Source organism: Schistocerca cancellata, chromosome 5 (assembly GCF_023864275.1).
Source record: "Schistocerca cancellata isolate TAMUIC-IGC-003103 chromosome 5, iqSchCanc2.1, whole genome shotgun sequence".
NCBI lineage: Eukaryota > Metazoa > Arthropoda > Insecta > Orthoptera > Acrididae > Schistocerca > Schistocerca cancellata.
The window spans coordinates 640,538,492-640,561,245 of NC_064630.1; the positions used below are offsets into that span (position 1 = coordinate 640,538,492).

Genomic DNA, 22,754 nt, shown 5'->3' on the forward strand with positions numbered 1-22,754 from the left:
AAATTACAGCTATTACAAACTCTGCGTCCTAATTACAATCACAAACGTGTGGCATTTTGTAACGAGGTTCTTGATGCTACTGACAATGATAACATTTTTGCACAATGCATCGTGTTCAGTGATGAAGCGACTTTCCATGTTAGCGGTCAGGTAAACAAACACAGTGTTCGAATTTGGGGCCTACAGAACCCATATGCAGCCACTGAACATGTACGAGACTCTCCCGAAGTCAATGTGTTTTGTGAGATATACCAATCATCTGTTTACGGCTCATTTTTCTTTGATGGAAACACGGTTAACGGTCAGTAGTATCTCGCTATGTTACAAAACTGGTTGTTGCCGAGGCTGCACGAAGACAACTTCATTTTTCAGCAAGAGGGAGCACTCCCTCACTGGAGTCGCCAAGTGCGTGAATATCTGAATGAAACTCTACCGAACCGTTGGATTGGTCATCAAGGAGCTGACGGCTTAGCATGTCTCAGCTAGGCTCCACAGTCACCGGATTTGACACTCTCTGAATTCTTCCTGTGGGGTTTCGTTAAAGACAAAGTTTATGTACCACCACTTTCACAGAACATGGAAGAGTTGAAGAACCGAATCCGTACTGCCATAACATCAGTGATAAAGGACATGCTTGCCCGAGTATGGCAGGAATTTGAGTATCGATGTGATATTGTTCGTGTTGCTGATGGAGGACATATTGAACATCTGTAATTTGAACTTGAGAGGTTCGTAAATATGTGTAAAGTTTCATATTCATATGTCTTGAAGTTTAATGCATTCGAAATACGTACACTCCTGGAAATGGAAAAAAGAACACATTGACACCGGTGTGTCAGACCTACCATACTTGCTCCGGACACTGCGAGAGGGCTGTACAAGCAATGATCACACGCACGGCACAGCGGACACACCAGGAACCGCGGTGTTGGCCGTCGAATGGCGCTAGCTGCGCAGTCAGTGTCAGCCAGTTTGACGTGGCATACGGAGCTCCATCGCAGTCTTTAACACTGGTAGCATGCCGCGACAGCGTGGACGTGAACCGTATGTGCAGTTGACGGACTTTGAGCGAGGGCGTATAGTGGGCATGCGGGAGGCGGGGTGGACGTACCGCCGAATTGCTCAACACGTGGGGCGTGAGGTCTCCACAGTACATCGATGTTGTCGCCAGTGGTCGGCGGAAGCTGCACGTGCCCGTCGACCTGGGACCGGACCGCAGCGACGCACGGATGCACGCCAAGACCGTAGGATCCTACGCAGTGCCGTAGGGGACCGCACCGCCACTTCCCAGCAAATTAGGGACACTGTTGCTCCTGGGGTATCGGCGAGGACTATTCGCAACCGTCTCCACGAAGCTGGGCTACGGTCCCGCACACCGTTAGGCCGTCTTCCGCTCACGCCCCAAAATCGTGCAGCCCGCCTCCAGTGGTGTCGCGACAGGCGTGAATGGAGGGACGAATGGAGACGTGTTGTCTTCAGCGATGAGAGTCGCTTCTGCCTTGGTGCCAATGATGGTCGTATGCGTGTTTGCCGCCGTGCAGGTGAGCGCCACAATCAGGACTGCATACGACCGAGGCACACAGGGCCAACACCCGGCATCATGGTGTGGGGAGCGATCTCCTACACTGGCCGTACACCACTGGTGATCGTCGAGGGGACACTGAATAGTGCACGGTACATCCAAACCGTCATCGAACCCATCGTTCTACCATTCCTAGACCGGCAAGGGAACTTGCTGTTCCAACAGGACAATGCACGTCCGCATGTATCCCGTGCCACCCAACGTGCTCTAGAAGGTGTAAGTCAACTACCCTGGCCAGCAAGATCTCCGGATCTGTCCCCCATTGAGCATGTTTGGGACTGGATGAAGCGTCGTCTCACGCGGTCTGCACGTCCAGCACGAACGCTGGTCCAACTGAGGCGCCAGGTGGAAATGGCATGGCAAGCCGTTCCACAGGACTACATCCAGCATGTCTACGATCGTCTCCATGGGAGAATAGCAGCCTGCATTGCTGCGAAAGGTGGATATACACTGTACTAGTGCCGACATTGTGCATGCTCTGTTGCCTGTGTCTATGTGCCTGTGGTTCTGTCAGTGTGATCATGTGATGTATCTGACCCCAGGAATGTGTCAATAAAGTTTCCCCTGCCTGGGACAATGAATTCACGGTGTTCTTATTTCAATTTCCAGGAGTGTATATTATTTTTGTAACACCCTGTATAAGGGCGTAACGTTGCAAAACGATATGAAATGGAACGCGAATTTGAGGATTGTGGTAATTGTGGTAGAGAAGGCGAAAATTCGACTTCGGTTTATTGTGAGAATTTTAGGAAAGTATAGTTCATCTGTAAAGGAGACCGCATACAGGATGCTGGTGCGACATATTCTTGATTACTGCTCGAGCGTTTCGGATAAGTACCAGGTTGGATTGAAGGAGGACATCGAAGTACACTACTGGCCATTAAAACTGCTGCACCAAGAAGAAATGCAAATGATAAACGGGTATTCATTGGACAAATATATTATACTAGAACTGACTTGTGATTACATTTTCACGCAATTTGGGTGCATAGATCCAGGGAAATCAGTACCCAGAACAACCACCTCTGGCCATAATAACGGCCTTGATATGCCTGGGCATTGAGTCAAACAGAGCTTGGTTGGCGTGTACAGGTACAGCTGCCCATGCAGCTTCAACACGATACCACAGTTCATCAAGAGTGGTGACTGGCGTATTGTGATGAGCCAGTTGCTCGGCCACCATTGACCAGACATTTTCAATTGATGAGAGATCTGGAGAATGTGCTGGCCAGATCAGCAGTCGAACATTTTCTGTATCCAGAAATGCCCATACAGAACCTGCAACATGAAGTTGTGCATTATCCTGCTGAAATGTAGGGTTTTGCAGGGATCGAATGAAGGATAGAGCCACGGGTCGTAACACGTCTGAAATGTAACGTCCACTGTTCAAAGTGCCGTCAATGTGAACAAGAGGTGACCGAGTCGTGTAACCAATGGCACCCCATACCATCACGCCAGGTGATTCGCCAGTATGGCGATAACGAACACACGCTTCCAATGTGCATTCACCGCGATGTCGCCAAACAGAGATGAGACCATCATGATGCTGCAAACAGAACCTCGATTCATCCGAAAAAATGACGTTTGGCATTCGTGCACCCAGGTTCGTCGTTGAGTACACCATCGCAGTCCCTCCTGCCTGTGATGCAGCGTTAAGGGTAACCGTAGCTATGGTCTCCCAGCTGATAGTCCATGCTGGTGCAAACGTCGTCGAACTGTTTGTGCAGATGGTTGTTGTCTTGCAAACGTCCCCATCTGTTGACTCAGGGATCGAGATGTGGCTGCACCATCCGTTACAGCCATGCGGATACGATGCCTGTCATCTCGACTGCTAGTTATATGAGGCCATTGGGATCCAGTATGGCGTTCCGTATGACTCTCCTGAACCCACCGATTCCATATTCTGCTAACAGTCATTGGATCTCGATCAACGCGAGCAGCAATGTCACGATACGATAAACCGCAATCGCGATAGGCTATATTCCGACCTTTATCAAAGTCGGAAATGTGATGGTACGCATTTCTCCTCCTTACACGAGGCAACACAACAACGTTTCACCAGGCAACGGTGGTCAACTGCTGTATGTGTATGAGAAATCGGTTGGAAACTTTCCTCATGTCAGCAAGTTGAAGGTGCCGCCACCGGCGCCAACCTGGTGTGAACGCTCTGAAAAGCTAATCATTTGCATATCACAGCATCTTCTTCCTGTTGGTTAGGTTAAATTTCGCGTCTGTAGCACATCTTCATGGTGTAGTAATTTTAATGGCCAGTAGTGTAATTCAGAGGCGGGCTTCTAGATATGTTACCAGTAGGTTCGAACAACATGCAAGCTTCCGGCGATGCTCCAGGACGGATGCTTCCTGAAGGGAAGGCGACGTTCTTTTCGAAGAACACTAGTGAGAAAATTTAGCGAACCGGCATTTGAAGCTGACTGCCGAATGAGTCTGCTGACGCCAATGTACGTTGCGCTTAAGGACCACGAAAATAAGATAAAATTATTGCTCATATGGAGGCATATAGACAGTCGTTTAACCCTCGGTCTATTTGCGAGGGGAACAGGAAAGGAAATGACTAAAGTGCGCGTCATTTATGACGGCGGCTGAGTTTAGGTTCGATCTGCGCATCTGACATCACAAAACACAGTGAGCCAATGAACAGAGAATGACGTTGCCAGAGCTCGACTGCAGTACTTAGCACGGACGAGTGTCTTCAGTTTTAGAAACGTCCAGTCATAAATAAAGTAACTGAACAAAAGCAATGTCTTGGTAGCAGAATTTCTTTTATAGAAAGTTTGGAAAAAGCATTCTTTATACCAATTGCCTCATATTCTATTAATTAATTAAACCAAACAAGCAATAAGCCTCCTAATTCAGGCGATAGCAAGGAAAGGTGTTTGTATCATTCTCACTAACCGCTTTTTCGCAATAAAGAACAGCGGTAATTGTTTATTTCCTATTGTACTTCGACGAAACGTGAGTAATTCATAGTCATACCAACAGTGTTTGTCGGTATTTTGCGTTCTAGTTTAAAGTCCTCCAGGAATCATATTGAATGATGAGCTGCGTTAGCGTAAAAGTGTTTACCTCCTATGCGGAAGGTTTCGAGTTCAAACCTTGTTCTGTGGTTAATATTTTCTTTATTTAAAAACAATATCGAAGTGTCTTACTTCATGAATTTTATTTGTTTGAATGTAATTTTTTTAAATTTTTAGAGGCAATTTAAATCAACCATACGGAAAGTATGCGCTATGGACTTTTACCTCTGCAAACTCTTCAAAATTTCGTGCAGTGGTTTACTACATTTAATGCTGCACAATAACTGCGTTGAACATCGAAACAAAATTAAGTCATTTATGGGGGGAAGTCAAGAAGATGTGTAAAAATCAAATTTTTGGGCCAAATAGTTTTTGTGAAATCGAATGATAAACGTAAGTTTGCTTGGGGCGTGCAACTGGCAACGCAGCAGTCTCCCGCGTCTGGGCGAGCATGCGCGAACCGCCAAGATAAAAGAATTGAACCATAGTAGTGGTATAGGTCACTCCCCGCTATGCACCGTACGGTGGCTAGAGGAGTATCTATGTATCTGTAGATGTAGATGTAGAAAGTATTCTTCACACTCTATGACAGACTTTATTTGGTGTAGAGGCATTGTCTGTAGATTCGATCTGTGTTTTGTTTGAGATCAAAACTGAAACTTTTTCTTTTGCTTATATTCTATTTATTGTTGTAATTTATTAGCCTGTGCATCAGCTTTGTCAAGAAATTGCATGTGGTGACAGTCATCAGTGACATTACATAGTTCAAAATACAATTCGTAAAGCAGTATAGTTAACTTTCGGCGTATAATGACCATGCTGTTGGTAATTATCGTGGGAGTGGTAATAAAGGTCTCCTAGTTTCAGAGTAGCGTTGGAGAGGAGCGTGTATTACTAGATGTTACCACAAGGCCACATCGCTCTCGCCAATAAAGAGATGGAATCTGCCAGATGCTTGCAGCTGCTAGCATTTTGTAGCTATTTTGGTTTAGAGTGCCTGTGGCAGCATTTTCCATTTTCTCCCTATCCGTTATGAGCGCGAGGTTTTCCTCGCCGTGCTCCTGTCTTGCATTCGCTCTCCTTTTCTATTCTACTCTTCAAGCAACACGCCGACGTCGAGTGCATAACGTCTGCGAAAAAGGAACAGTGAGTCAGTCTCGCAGACTGCAAGGAGGGGACAGGAAGGGCGTTAGTGGTGGGATTGCGCTGGAGGAGGGGAAGTAGAGAAGAGGGGTAGACGCGGCACTTGTTATCACGTCGCGAGCCGCGTTCTACTAGTCTGCCGGCGTCGCTCGCTTCTCGGCTTGGTTAGTGATTCGCGCGTCGTCGTCGTTGCTATGGCAGCAGGAGAGCTGTCACTGTTCCGAGAACAGCCGCCCTCAACCTGCAGGAGTCTGCTCGGAGGTGTGACCTCAGGCGAACAATGTTGTAATGCATGTGAGAGAGTCTCTGGGAGAGACGATGATTTTGATGACAGCGACAAGTCTGATGGCGCCGAGGGCCAGGCGGACAGTTGCGAACATTCCTCCCACTCTGTCACCAGCCGTACCACAGAGGATCTGGACAGCTCTGAACAGCTTCATGACAGACTCACTTGTCAGTCGATTACTGAGCATGTCGACCCCGGTGCATCGCGGGAACAGGAGAGAGCAGAAGAAGGCGGCGTAATACAGAGCGAAGGAGACGTCTTGGAGTTGCTGTCTTCTCTGTTGCACGGTGAACAGACCTTGGAGCACCTGGAAGTGTCAGATTCACAGGCAGTCACCGTCGGCAACGTCACGTATGTCTTGGGCGATATCAAGATGAAGGAAGTGGTGCAGGAGAACACCCTTAAGCAGCAGATGTTTGTGAAGAAGCGAGGTAAGAAATTACTATGTTTATTAGTAATTATGATCGCGTCGGCAGAGCGGTCATCGGATATGCGTTGCTGGCTCAAATGAGGTGCAGGCCAAACAAAACGAGCGCAGAACCGCACGTAAGATCGTTCCAGTGAAGCCATCGATAATATATAAGGCACGATCAAAAAGTTTCCGTTTGAGGGCGTTGCTGCAGCGTATAAGCGACGTAGCGCGACTCCGATGCGGGTATATAAACAACGATACATAGATAAGGGATTAGGGCGGCATTCATGTCTTTCCGACGTGCATGCGGTAGATGTGGTAAAGTCACTGTGGCGACGTTATTACCACGTGCGACCACACAGGACCAATGTGCTGTCATTCTTATCTTCGCTGCAGAAGGACAAACGCCAGTAGACATCCATCGGAGAATGAACAATGTGTATGGGGCAACATGCCAGTCGAAGCGTCCCCATGTCCAGGAAAACTGCGCCAAGGATTGGTGCTGCTTCGCGATAACGCATGTCCCCATATCGCAAATGTCGTAACCCAAAACTGGCGCCAACTCAAGCTGGAGAGACTTGAGCGTCCGCCCTATCGTTCTGACCTCTCCCTATGCTGTTATCACGCCTTCGGTCCCTTGAAGAAGCCCTTGAAAGGTCGATGATTCCTTTCAGACGAGGATGGGCGGCAGGCAGTTACGGGCTTGTCCACGCAACAGGGCACAGTGTTGTATCAACAGGGGATTTTCAACCTGGTGCGTCAATGGGATACTGTCTCAGTGTTCAAGGCTATTTTGCCTGATTAGCATACCGAGTCTGGACTGTAAGGCCTTCGAACGGAACTTTTTTGATCGCCCTTTAAAATTCACTGGGATACTGGCCAAACAATTTCATTCTGTGCTCACTACTCAAATTTTCTAACAAACGTTCATCACCTGCTAAAATGAGGCACCTGGATGTTGATAAATGACTGTATTTCATTTTGTTACCTTTAACGTCTGTTTAGTAGATCATATATTTGTTACCAATAAAGTTTTAATAGCAACTGGTGCCATTTTAAAGTTATTCTGCCTTAACTCTGGAGAAGAGTTTGTTGGTTCATTTAAACCTTAGTGGTTGATTTTATGGGCTGTTCTTGTTGATAAAGTAATGATTCTGAAGACTAGGTTGATGCGGCTCTCCACACTAGTCTACGTTGTGTGAGTCTTTTCATATTTCCATATCTACTGCACTCCACATCTCTTTATATTTGCTTACTGTATTCACGCTCTCTACAATTTTTATTCTCCACTCTTCCCTTCCTTACCAAATTAACTATTACTTGATGTCTCACGGCGTGTCGTATCAGTCTAACCCTCTTTTAGCCAAATTGTGTCATAAATCTGTTTTCTCCGCAATTCGAATCAATACCTCTCCTTCAGCTATCTGTTGTACCAAAATGTTAATGATTATCCTGTAGCAGTTCTCGTCTCATTTGTATTCTTGATAGTCCATGTAAGGGCAGATATGACCAAATGTTCAAAGCTTTCTCATGACTTGTCTGATATCCACCTGGACAAATCAATCAAAATTACTTAATTTTCACAAAACCGAGTAAATTAGTTTTGTACGCGTGCATCTGACGGAGCCACAACCAAATTGAAAAATTACGTACAATGTAAGCTTTTCTCTAAAAAAATCCACGAGCAAATAATCAGTGGTTCACGAGTGCTTTCGGTTTGTGATTCAGGACGAACAAGAATATTTTCCGACGGATAATACTGGTAGAATACGTTATACTTTCTTTCTGCTTTCATTTACGTTCCGTTATACAGATGCTACTTTAAGGAAATAATTTTCCTGTGTAGACTTTATTTTGAAATCACTTTATTTCATAATTTCGCACCCACTGGGCATTTTCTAGCGACCAGTCGAATCTTACACCGACTTCAAGAAGAAGCGAGAAATAAAATCACAAACACACACACACACACACACACACACACACACACGCTCACACACACTTACTAGCTAAGGTCCCAAAAGTTATATATATAGCAGAGTCTCCAATAGTTTTGAACGCTCGTCCTCCAGTATTGTTTTGACTCTACAACACGTCTGTACATACTTCTATTACGATCGGAGCACTGTAGCTCGAGCCGACTTGAGCTGAGATGTCGCGATGACGTCATCTCGGCTTATAAGTATATGCACTTGCAGTGCTGTCAGTTGTTTATTTTTTAGCCATCGTGTCTTACATATATTACAGCCGCTATCTAAGATGTCACATTAATTGCGCGTAGCCAAGGAACGTGTGTTTTTAATAGGAAATACGAAACATCAAATAACTGGACACGAATTACCATCAAATAAATAATACAACATAAGGGAAGCAAAATTATACTTTAATGAAAGCCCTGTACTTGTGGTTTACGAGTGCATTATATTTCGGCAGAAAGCAAAAATTCCGATAAGAACTGTTCAGCATTGTCCACAAAAACTTACTAAATTGTTTCGAGGTGGAGAAAATTGCGAAAAACGCAAAAAAGTATAAAGAAATGTTCGAGCGCCGTGAAGATACGTTTATAAATAATTCGGATAATTTATTTGATATTGCACATGCCAATACCCTTGGAACAGTCAAGTTGGAAGAAGACACAATGTTTCTATTTCGGCGGAGAGAGACTGGGCGTAAAGGCGATGTTGTAAGCTAGACGGAATACTTGCGGATAAGGAAGAAACGGCGAGGCAGAGAAACAAAAGAGCACAGCATCTTCTTCTATATCTTCTGTTGTATCCTTCATCATCATCTGAAAAATCATATAAGGCATATTTAAGTTCAGATGAAATTCATGTTGACGCTGAGTTTCTAGAACGTACTTCTGAGAGTAGTTCATTGAAGAATGCTGCAAGGTGAGACGCCACACATTTTAGTATTGAAAAATTAGCAGCTGCGTTGGAGGTGGCAGCTGAGTGTAAGAGATAGTGTATATATGCTTTAGGCGACAGTAGAGACACTTGGTCACAGTGCAGAAGAGATCCACATGAATAAATCTTCTCTTTATAGATTTAGACAGAAGAAAAGAAGAGAATGGTCTCAAACAATTAAATGAGCTTTCAATAATGATATCCTTGCTTTTCTTACTGTGCACTGGGATGGAAAACTGCATGAAATGTCGGGGACCCAACGAAGAAAGATTTCTAACCATTGTTACAATTGGGGACTGTGAACAGCTCATTGACGTTCCAAAATTACAGAATGGTTCTGGTAAAGAGCAAGAGAACGTTTTTTGGAATTCATTAACTTACGGGGATATTGAAGACAATGTACAAATACTCTGCAGCGACACAACTGCTTCAAACACTGGCTGTCTTAATCGGACGTACATCTTAGTTGGTCATAAATTTGACAAGGAGTTGGTGTACCTCTCATGCCGTCATCACATATACAAACAAAGAACCACCGTCCGAACGGGTCTTGAATGCTCAACGGTACCGACTGGCCGCCGTGTCATCCTCAGCCTTTAGGGCCTCACTGGATGTGGATGTGGAGTGGCATATGGTCAGTATATCGCTCTTCCAGCCGTTGTTAGTTTTCGTGACCAGTACCGCTACCTCTCAGTAAAGTAGCTCCTCAATTGGCCTCACAAGGGCTGAATGCACCTCACTCGCCAACAGCACTCGGCAGGCCCGGATGGTGACCCATCCAAGTGCTAGCCAAGACCAACAGTGCTTAACTTCGGTGATCTGAAGACAACCGGTGTTACCATCACAGCAAGGCCGTTGGCCTATCACATCTACAGGGTGTTACTAAAAGGTATGGCCAAACTTTCAGGAAACATTCCTCACACACAAAGAAAGAAAATATGTTATGTGGACATGTGTCCGGAAACGCTTACTTTCCATGTTAGAGCTCATTTTATTACTTCTCTTCAAATCACATTGATCGTGGAATGGAAACACACAGCAACAGAACGTACCAGCGTGACTTCAAACACTTTGTTACAGGAAATGTTCAAAATGTCCTCCGTTAGCGAGGATACATGCATCCACCCTCCATCGCATGGAATCCCTGATGCGCTGATGCAGCCCTGGAGAATGGCGTATTGTATCACAGCCGTCCACAATACGAGCACGAAGAGTCTCTACATTTGGCACCGGCGTTGCGTAGACAAGAGCTTTCAAATGCCCCCATAAATGAAAGTCAAGAGGGTTGAGGTCAGAAGAGCGTGGAGGCCATGGAATTGGTCCGCCTCTGCCAATCCATCGGTCACCGAATCTGTTATTGAGAAGCGTACGAACACTTCTACTGAAATGCGCAGGAGCTCCATCGTGCATGAGCCACATGTTGTGTCGTACTTGTAAAGGCACATGTTCTAGCAGCACAGGTAGAGTATCCCGTATGAAATCGTGATAACGTGCTCCATTGAGCGTAGGTGGAAGAACATGGGGCCCAATCAAGACATCACCAACAATGCCTGCCCAAACGTTCATAGAAAATCTGTGTTGATGACGTGATTGCACAATTGCGTGCGAATTCTCGTCAGCCCATACATGTTGATTGTGAAAATTTACAATTTGATCACGTTGGAATGAAGCCTCATCCGTAAAGAGAACATTTGCACTGAAATGAGGATTGACACATTGTTGGATGAACCATTCGCAGAAGTGTACCCGTGGAGGCCAATCAGCTGCTGATAGTGCCTGCACACGCTGTCATAGGCTGGAATGTCCGTGCTCCCTAAGACGCCGATCAATTGCTTCGAACGTCTTCCTGTCGGGACACCTTCGTTCTGGAAATCTGTCTCGATACAAACGTACCGCGTCACGGCTATTGCCCCGTGCTAATCCGTACATCAAATGGGCATCTGCCAACTCCGCATTTGTAAACATTGCACTGACTGCAAAACCACGTTCGTGATGAACACTAGGCTGTTGATGCTACGTACTGATGTGCTCGATGCTAGTACTGTAGAGCAATGAGTCGCATGTCAACACAAACACCGAAGTCAACATTACTTTCCTTCAATTGGGCCAACTGGCGGTGATCGAGGAAGTACAGTACATACTGACGAAACTAAAATGAGCTCTAACATGGAAATCAAGCGTTTCCGGACACATGTCCACATAACATTTTTTCTTTATTTGTGTGTGAGGAATGCTTCCTGAAAGGTTGGCCGTACCTTTTTGTAACACCCTGTATAAGCTAATTAAAAAAATGTATTTGAATGTAAAGTACTTGGTGTAAGATTCAGTCCTTACATACCTGTTTTCCAACGTTTGAGAGAAAACTGGATGTTATGGACCAAAACAAGAAAAAATTCCAGTAACTGTGGCCTCTAAATTGCATATCTGAAGAGCTATGAGCACGTGTTCATCTTCACTACTGTGGAAAATGTCTCCTCTATTAAACAATTGTCATAGCTTTCAAGGTATGCATTTTAGAGCCACTGTTTACTAGACTTTTCTCCTTCAAATGGCTATATGTATCACATCCGTGAATGCTGCACATTCCTCTTGGCACATCGTGCATGTTGTAAAACCTGTGCGCAGTGAAATTTATTTGAAGGGTAATGGCGGAACTAGCCTGTTATTTTGACAGTCTGAGCGTGAAAAGTGTTCATTATGAATAAAAATTATCTACAGAGCTCCATGTATTTGCTTTAGAGCTCTGGTGCAAATTACGAAGACGTAAGAGGATCTCTGGTTGAATAGTTCTACACAGGCAAGCTGTCTACAGATTAGATCGAAGGTTCGAGGTCGACAGGTTAAGTAGCAGACTTACCTCTCAGTGGCCTTCCAAAATCAGTAACTAGTGAAGAAAATCTGCAGCTTGTTGCATTCGTTGCATTCGTTTGATCACCCAAGGAATATGCAAGAAGAGCTTCCAAGGAACTACAATTTTACGGCAGAAGTTTAAGGAGAATATTATAAACATAACATCTGAAGCCTTATAGGCCTACATAACTAAACGCCCTAATCGATGTAGATACTTATCGAAGACATGAATTCTGTGTACGTCATGTGATCTTCAATGAAAGTATTCCCTAACTTTGCCGGCCGGAGTGGCCGAGCGGTTCTAGGCGCTACAGTCTGGAACCTCGCGACCGCTACGGTCGCAGTTTCGAATCCTGCCCCGGGCATGGATATGTGTGATGTCCTTAGGTTGGTTAGGTTTAAGTAGTTCTAAGTTCTAGGGACTGATGACCTCAGAAGTTAAGTCCCATAGTGCTCAGAGCCATTTTTTTATCCTAACTTCTACAAAACAATCCTTTGGTGTGGTGAAGCAAGCTTCAAGTTAAATAGAGAAGTTAACAAGCACAACTTGCTTGTACTGGTCTTCTGAGAATCCGCGATAAGTATTGAGGAAGTGTTAAAAGTTCATTGAGTCATGGTTTGGGCTGACAGACGCAACGAAGAAGTGATAGGTCCTTAGTTTTTCAATGAGACCGTGACTACGGAAAGGTCTCTTGAAAAATTAAGACGAGATATTGTTGAACTGGACAATACATCCGTACTTGAAACGGTACGGAACAACCTCATTTTCCAGCAAAAAGTTGTTCCACCGTTTACGGATTATATGTCTGTGCATTTTTTGATGACAAGTTTTAAGACTGGAAGGGGAGGCGGGGTAAAATCGATAGGCCTCCAAGATCCCCGTGTGATTAACTATTACACTAACTATTACATAAGTAGCCTACATTGAATGATTTCGCAATTGGGAATAAGGACAACCATCAGCTGCAGAATGGAATGACGATAACAAAAATTTGTACCGGACTCGGACTCGAACCTGGATTTCCCGTTTATCGCGAGTACAGGTCACACACGCATGGTTGACGATATATGGTAGTTTGGGTCTGGCCGTAGGTCTGCGCGGATAGGCAAATGGTAAGGTGACGGCTCGAGTTGCCGCAGTGCCTGTTGCTTCGGACGTGCATGCATGTCGAAAGGAACTTTGCATCGTAATTAGAATACCACAGGCACTGCAATATCTTATTTATATGCCGATCTCGGGCAAGCGACTTACAAGTACAACGTCTGACCTGTACGGAAATGTAGATAATGGATGTACGAGTCTAGGTCGTAGAGGCATGGTCGACGACGTATGGAAGTTTGGGTCTGGCCGTGAGTCGTGCACGGATAGTCCAATGGTAAGGCGACTGCTTGTGATAAGCGGGAAATCCGGGTTCGAGTCCCGGTCCAGCACAAATTTTCATTGTCGTCAGTCCATTATACAGCTGATGGTTGTCCTTATTCGCAATTGTGAATTCGTTTAGTGTATTTCATAACGGCCGTAGTCACTGCAGTGCCTTTTCTCATGCACGCATGCCCAAAGGAACTTTGCATCGTAACCAGAATAACACAGCCACTGCAATACCGTATTACATAAGAACTATATCAAATAAGTTGAACTATCTGTCATTTCCTGAGCTGGGTATTAAACCTGGATCGGCTTTCGTCACACTATGTCGCCTCAAAAAGGGAGAGAAAAATCAGAATCACCTTGGCGTTAGGAATTGTCACACTTAAAGTCACTGTTATTTGTAGTCTCCTATTCCAATACTGCTCTACATGCTGTAGCATTTGTTCCGCAGTTATCAGTCGTTAGTCGTTCTTGGGCTGTAATCATTTCGCTTAAGGAGTGGTCCAGATCTGGCTCCCAAGTATCGTTCAGAAAGGTAATATTCTGTTTGGATAAGACCTCTAGTAGTTCGTCTGGCAACCTGAGGAAAGGGCTCCACGTCACCTCCCTTCCCCAAAAAGCCCGCTGCCTGTGAATAGCGATTATCTTGTTGTTCTACCGATAAGACTACCACAAATAAATATGAGGCGCGTCCGGAGTATAAGTTTCCCGATGATGTTTCCTTTAAATTAGACGTGTTTGGCCGGGAAAATTTCGCATGTGCGACAGATCTGTGATGTGAAAACTGCAGGTCTACGGGCAGAACATCATGAGCAAACAGATGATGCGTCGCTGGTATAGGCTTTTTTCCGAAGGTCGTCAAGGTGCCCGTGATGAAGAGCGCAGAGGGCGACTGTCCCTCAGCCATGATCAACTCGTTGGGCTGGTGCGGCAGCGCATCCCGGAGAACAGTCGCTTCACGATTACGCAGCTCAGCAGCAACTTTCCGCACATATCGAGATCCTTGTTGCTTGAAATTGTCACAAAGCACCTGCTGTTCAAGAAATTATGTGCCAGGTCGGTGCCGAAAAACCTGACACCTGATCACAAAACGGAACACTTTGGAACGACACTGACATTTATGCAGCGGTATCATGTCGACAGTGAAGCGTTCTGTTGTATTCTCTTTAGCCGCTTTTATGTCGTCTCGTTGTCTCTGTAGAGCTATACCATGGGAAGCAAGGAGAGTATGTTGATTGGTGGCCGGTATCCTCGATCTGTAACACAAACTGCACGCAGTTAATAACTTAACTTAAGTTTCCATGTGCTGCGGTACAAGCTCTCTTCTGTTTAGTCCACATAGCCTCAATTTTGCTGAAGTACAAGTCCGCTGTATTCATTATAAGGTCACTATGTGCTGCCTGTCTGTGCTAGAGGCTAAGTCTGCTGCTCCATCACGATGACACGCTGGAACTCCACGGCGTACATGCTCGAACTAACTGGCGTAACAGGCTCAAAATAACTGGCTAAAAACTGGCACTCCGGTCCGCGGCGGCGATCTTAAATACTGGCGGCTGAGAGGGCGTTGTCGGCGTGTTTCCAGCGAGTCTTGCCATTGGCGTCTATCGATACTATCGTAACCTCTATGCCGCATGGAGTGCTGGCGCCAGCGTACTCCAGCACAAGTTCCTCGACAGGATCGTCACGGGCGATGAGACGTGTATTTCTTACTTGACTCCTGTAATGTAATAAAATAATAATAGTTGTGACTCTTTTTCTTTACTGTCAGTGTAATGTAATAGAATGAATATGAACCGTGACTTATATAAAAAAGAAACACACATTAATGCAATGGCTCGGCATAAAAGAGAAATAACTAATGTAGGAATATTATTAACCGTGTAATATGTTGTTTAATTTAGCCTGACGCACATAAGCACTCAGTAAACTAGCTCAGTTCTCAGGGGTTACGGAATTGTAAATACTCATTTGTTTAACTATTAAAACACCACAGATATTCCTCAGTATATGCCTAGTCGACGTCAAGTTAAAAGTTGTGTGCCTGTACCACCAAAGAATACTTCACCATTCCCTTCACTGTACAACAATAAATTCCGTAACTCAGAATCATGGTTTCGTCTTGATTCCCTATATAAGATAACAAGCGTAGCTTTTGCAAATGAAATCTTATACCAGAACTAGAATCCTGTGACCAGGCCTTGCTGCCTGGGATGTTATCTCGCAACTTTGAGAAAATCTGAAAGTTAATCTTATTAAATTATTTGCAGCGGCCGCCAGAATCTGAAAGAAAGGATTAGTTTTCTAACCGGCGGACGTCTCGACGATGAGCTAAAAGAAAGTTCTTAATTATTTTTAAGATGGCGCCTAACAATGAATAATTTCTGTTAAGGCTCATGTCTACTCTAGACAAGTGAGGTTTAGGATTACAAATGATTTCAACACGGACGCAATTTTTAAGTCGCAAACAACTCTATTTTCAGTTTTGTTAATAATTACATTGGCTGATACAGCAAGAACCCTAGTTAAACGCTCCGTACGGTTCGTGTCCAGATCATAAGCCAAGAAGAAGAATAGTAATGACAAAAGAGGTTCAAACACAGAATCTCAATTCCATGGAATAGGCATACATTGCAGCATAATACATTGTTCCTTGGTAAAACTCTCAAGTTACTCATACAATACTTGTCATAAAAACATGTAATCTATACATTTCACATTTACGTCCACCCAGGAGAAACAGTACACCCCGGAAACTAACCAGTAGTCAATGCATTAGCACCACAGTGGATCTCCGGTCAAGACGAAATTCAAACAGACTGTGTCGGCGCAGAAAGCGATGTGCACGGTGTTCTGGGCAGGAAGGGTATTCTGCTCATCGACTTCCTGCCCAGAGGTGAAACAGAGAACAACGACCGTTACAGTAAAGCAGTGTGGAAACTCCGACGTGCCATTCAGAGCAAGGGGCGTGCAATGCTTACTGCAGATGTTGTGCTGCTCCATGACGGCGCTCATCCCCTTACTGCTCACAGCACAGCAACTGTTTTGTAGAAATTCGGCTGGGAGCTGTTTGATCATCCAGCATGCGGTCCTGATCTTGCTCCCAGCGATTTCCATGTTTCCTTGCAGCTCAAGAAATTCCTGTCCTCCGACCAGCATTTTGAAAACGACGAAGACCTGAAGACGACTGTCACACACTGGTTCCATTCACAGGAAGCAGATTTCTGTGACAAAGGAATACAAAAGTTGATCCCACGATATGACAAGTGTCTAAATTCTTTCGGTGACTATGTCGAAAAATAGCTCAAACATCGCTGTACCTGTTGGCAATAAAGTTTTTCGTGCAACTGCGTTGTCTTTGTTATAAAAAATGGGGAAACTTACTTTCTGCACGCGCTTCTATACACGTCTACTACTATCAACATTACAGCCTACACTACATATATAAATAAACTGCACAAAATCGGTACACATAACTTCTCTCTTGATCTTAATGTATAATGAGTCTGCAGTATCTGGACTTTTCTCTCCCGTTGCTCATCGTTTCGCCTTCTTCTTTTTTTTTTTTTTTTAATATTCTTCCTTGCCTTTACTAGCACTTCTCGTGGAATCGACTCTGCCGCACCCTTGAATGGTCGCAGATGTTCCACATGCACAGTCGTCGTCCTTGTTGGCCACTGCAGCTTCACATTCACCAGTGATATTGTTTCAAATATTTGGTACGGGACCTGGTACCGTGTTAAAACCTTCCTTGTGTTTCTCTTCCGTGTAAATGGACTCGACATCATCCATTGGTCCACCTTATACTGCAGTAACGTCCCCACACGCTTCACTCCTTCTTCCCATTTCTCCAAAGCCTGCTATTTGCTCTTTGTACCTTGTTCCACGCCTCCTTTACTTTTCTTGCAAAATCGTGGACTGCTGCCTTTCTGTCACTCTTCTGGTCAATTATGTCGAACCGGCATCTTTTTGCCATACGTTACCTTGAATAGTGACAACCCAGCGCTAGTATATAGGTTAGAGTTACATGCATTTACGACAAAGACTAGGTTTGTATCCCAATTTGAATAATTTGAGTCCATGTAGTAACTAAGAATTTTTCCCAGTTGTTCTGTGAATTCCTTCTGTCCTTTCATCAGCCTGTGGATGTAGTGGACTAGTTCTCAACTTCTTCTCTCTCAGCAACTGACACAATTCCTTCAGCAGGTCCAATATCATCATCTGTTGCACACTGAACTTCAGTATCCACCTATTAACTAACACCTGTGAAACTGTTACTGCCTGATGGTCCAGCATTGGCACCCTCTCGACGTAATGAGAAAAATGATGTATTACGGTCAGCCCAAAACGATTACCCACTGGTGTTCAGTTGAGTGATTCTAACACGTCCACCCCCATGAAACAAGGTTCTGTCGCTTCAGGCAGTCACTGTAACAATACCTGCTTCCGACTCAAAGTGACTCTCTGTGCACAATCCACACAATTCTTCATATATCAATCCACATCATTTTTCCTTCTTCTCCAAAACTTCTCTGTCACCCTTCTGTTAGTCGTCCTGCGTCCACCATGGACTGACAAAATGTGATCATGCATCTCACGTGACGCTTCAAATTTTCCATTGGCCAGCAACACCACTCGTGGTGCTAATTTCGTCTCTATGTTCAATAATCCGTCGTGAAAACTAAATAGCTGCTGTTTCTGATACTACCTACATTCCTTGTCGGTGTTCTGTGCCGCTCCCCACTCTGCAAAATCGTGTACCAGTGCTTGTTTTACATCTGTCTTTCTGCTCTGCCCGTCCGCATATCCGTACTTCCTTCCTGGCTGGGCTGAGATTGAATGCCCATCTCGTTTGTATCTTCTAGCTGTCTCTTTCAAGCCTCGTAACCCCTTTAAACCTGCATGGTCCGTTATCACCATAGACTTCCTCCCGTACAAATAATATCCGAAGTACGTCACTCCTTATACCAGACTAAGCATCTATCTCTTCGTTGTAATTTCTTTCTGCATCGTTCAATTGTCTTGATGCAAAGGCAACGGGGTTTTCTCGACCATCGACCTACTGGCTGAAAACGCAGCCAGGGGCATAGCTTGATGCATCACATGACAATATAAATTTTTCTGAAAGTCTAGAAACATGAGAACTATATTGGATGTCAACAGCATCTTTAATTTAATTGTAATCGCATCTTTAATTTAATTGTAATCGCACCTACGAAGTCTATGGACGGATAACAGAAGTGTAGTAGCGATTATCGCTATTTGAGTAGCAAGACTACAACAGATGCATGCCTTGATCCGAATATTAAGGAGATATAACCTAGGCAAAAGCTCCCTGAAATTCAACTCATCAAATGCTCCCTGAAATTCCTCTAACCGCACAAATTTAACCCATTTCTTCAACAATCGTGTAAGCGGTCTTGCAATATCCGCAAATCCCTCCACGAACCTCCTACAGTAATTTACGAGAGCGAGGAAAGATTGTAACTCCGTGTATTTTGTGGTACTGATAAATCTCGTACTCCTTACACCATCCTGAGATCACTCGTTACACTATCCTCATTTCTGACACGGCCCAAATAGTTAACTTTCTCCAGAGCAAGGTGATATTTTCAGTGTTGCGTGTGAGATGCGCTGCCTGTAATCTGCTGTATTCTCATTTTAGGCATTATCTATGTTCCTGCATATCACTTGAATGGACGAAACACTAAGCGCTGTTGTGATTTCAGTCGTCTCAGTACTCCGTCCAACAATCACAGGAATAAAACAATAAACTGGTAGCCAAGATCGCAGGAATTCTTTTTATTCCATGATTACCGGCGCGGCGAAACTAAAGTCGCCATCATCGGATCTCAGTACACATACAGGTCACATGTGTTCTAAGATCCAACGTTGAAATGTTCAAATGTTTGTGAAATCTTATGGGACTTAACTGCTAAGGTCATCAGTCCCTAAGCTTACACACTACTTAACCTAAATTATCCTAAGGACAAACACACACACCCATGCCCGAGGGAGGACTCGAACCTCCGCCAGGACCAGCCGCACAGTCCAAGACTGCAGCGCCCTACACCGCACAGCTAACCCCGCGCGGCTAAGATCCAATGATGGCGGCTTCAGTTTCGCCGAAACCGGTAATCATGGAATAAAAAAAATTCCTGCGATCTTGGTTACCAGTTTATTGTTTTACAACCCTCTAGATCGCTTCCACATGAGCACAATGTGCTCCCTACAAAACCACAGGAATGTCGCATGCGCATTTTTCAACCAAAAAGGTATCTTCCTATATCGGTAGAGTTCCCCCTTTTGCTATAAAAACCTCTTTTTAGTCTATCTTCAGGAGCCATTTATAACTGGTGGTATTCGCCATTTAAATCCAACATCAAGAGATGTTTGCTTTTGCCTAGGTTATATTTCCTTAATATTCGTATCAGGGCATGCATCTGTTGTAGTCTTGCTATTCAAATAGCGATAATCGCTACTACACTTCTGTTATCCGAACATGGACTTCGTAGGTGCGATTACAATTTCGGCTCCCCCCCGCCCATGCACAATTACAGGGTGTTTCAAAAATGAAACGGCAATAAAAACTAAACGAGCAGCGATAGAAATACACCGTTTGTTGCAATATGCTTGGGACAACAGTACATTTTCAGGCGGACAAACTTTCGAAATTGCAGTAGTTACAATTTTCAGCAACAGATGGCGCTGCAAGTGATGTGAACAATATAGAAGACAACGCAGTCTGTGGGTGCGCCATTCTGTACGTCGTCTTTCTGCTGTAAGCGTGTGCTGTTCACAACGTGCAAGTGTGCTGTAGACAACATGGTTTATTCCTTAGAACAGAGGATTTTTCTGGTGTTGGAATTCCACCTCCTAGAACACAGTGTTGTTGCAACAAGACGAAGTTTTCAACGGAGGTTTAATGTAACCAAAGGACCGAAAAGCGATACAATAAAGGATCTGTTTGAAAAATTTCAACGGACTGGGAACGTGACGGATGAACGTGCTGGAAAGGTAGGGCGACCGCGTACGGCAACCACAGAGGGCAACGCGCAGCTAGTGCAGCAGGTGATCCAACAGCGGCCTCGGGTTTCCGTTCGCCGTGTTGCAGCTGCGGTCCAAATGACGCCAACGTCCACGTATCGTCTCATGCGCCAGAGTTTACACCTCTATCCATACAAAATTCAAACGCGGCAACCCCTCAGCGCCGCTACCATTGCTGCACGAGAGACATTCGCTAACGATATAGTGCACAGGATTGATGACGGCGATATGCATGTGGTGTGGGCAGCATTTGGTTTACTGACGAAGCTTATTTTTACCTGGACGGCTTCGTCAATAAACAGAACTGGCGCATATGGGGAACCGAAAAGCCCCATGTTGCAGTCCCATCGTCCCTGCATCCTCAAAAAGTACTGGTCTGGGCCGCCATTTCTTCCAAAGGAATCATTGGCCCATTTTTCAGATCCGAAACGATTACTGCGTCACGCTATCTGGACATTCTTCGTGAATTTGTGGCGGTACAAACTGCCTTAGACGACACTGCGAACACCTCGTGGTTTATGCAAGATGGTGCCCGGCCACATCGCACGGCCGACGTCTTTAATTTCCTGAATGAATATTTCGATGATCGTGTGATTGCTTTTGGCTATCCGAAACATACAGGAGGCGGCGTGGATTGGCCTCCCTATTCGCCAGACATGAACCCCTGTGACTTCTTTCTGTGGGGACACTTGAAAGACCAGGTGTACCGCCAGAATCCAGAAACAATTGAACAGCTGAAGCAGTACATCTCATCTGCATGTGAAGCCATTCCGCCAGACACGTTGTCAAAGGTTTCGGGTAATTTCATTCAGAGACTACGCCATATTATTGCTACGCATGGTGGATATGTGGAAAATATCGTACTATAGAGTTTCCCAGACCGCAGCGCCATCTGTTGTTGAAAATTGTAACTACTGTAATTTCGAAAGTTTGTCTGCCTGAAAATGTACTGTTGTCCCAAGCATATTGCAACAAACGGTGTATTTCTATCGCTGCTCGTTTAGTTTTTATTGCCGTTTCAAATATACCGGTCATTTTTGAAACACCCTGTACTTTCTTCTATTACTCCGCCAGCTAACTGTTGATCTCTGAACGTATCTAAAACTGGTTACAATGACTGTGGAATTCTACATCTACATTACATACATACTCCGCAAGCCACAATACAGTGCGTGGCCGGAAGGTACCCTGTACCACAACTAGTCGTCGCCTTTCCAGTTTGGTACGCGGACAGAGCGAGGAAGAAACGATTATCTATATGCCTCCGTATGAGCCCTAATTTCCCAAATCTTATCTTCGTGATCTCTACGCAAAATGTACGTTGGCGTCGGTAGGATCATTCCGCCGTCAGCTTCAAATGCCGGTTTTCTAAACTTTCTCAGTAGTGTTCTTCGAAATGAACGTCTTCCTCCTTCCAGGAATTCCGGTTCTCGAAGCACATCCATAACATCGCATGCTGATCAAACATACAGATAACAGATCTAGCAGCTCACCTCTGGATTGCTTCAATGTGTTCTTTTAATTGAACCTGGTGCATATCCCAAACACTCGAGCAGTACTCAAGAATAGATCGCACCGTCGTCTTATATGCAGTCTAGACTAACCACACTTTCCTAAAATTCTCTAATAAACCGAAGTCCACCATTCGCCTTCCCTACCGTAATCCTCACATGCCCGTTCCATTTCATACTGCTTCGCAACGCTAGCTGTATCCAAACATTACGGGTTTGCTTTTCCTACTCATCCGCATTAACTTACGTTTTCCACATTGAGAGCCAGCTGCCATCCATTGCAAAAACTAGAAATTTTGTCTAGGTCATTTTGTATCAATCTACAGTCACTTATCTTCGACGCCTTCCTGTACACCACATCATCAGCGAACATTCACAGATTACTGCCCACACAGTCTGCCAGATCATTTATGATTACAGAAGATAGTAACAGTCCTATCACACTTCCCTGGGCCACTCCTGATGTTACCTCTGTCTCCGAGAACACTCGCCGTCGGTGACAACAAAAAACTGGTTCAAATGGCTCTGAGCACTATGGGACTTAACATCTGAGGTCATAAGTTCCCTAGTACTTAGAACTAATTAAACCTAACTAACCTAAGCACATCACACACAT

General features: G+C 44.7%; 1 protein-coding gene across 1 annotated transcript in view; it reads left to right on the forward strand.

Annotated features, from left to right (window-relative positions):
• Positions 1-5,900: 5,900 nt before the first annotated feature.
• The window catches only part of LOC126187787 (uncharacterized), a 190,731-nt gene continuing 173,877 nt past the window's right edge, over positions 5,901-22,754 (forward strand). Inside the window, exon 1 of the mRNA XM_049929059.1 lies at positions 5,901-6,477. Within this exon, the coding sequence (XP_049785016.1) occupies positions 5,955-6,477 (523 nt within the window). The 5' untranslated portion in view covers positions 5,901-5,954. The remainder of the gene's footprint in view (positions 6,478-22,754) is intronic.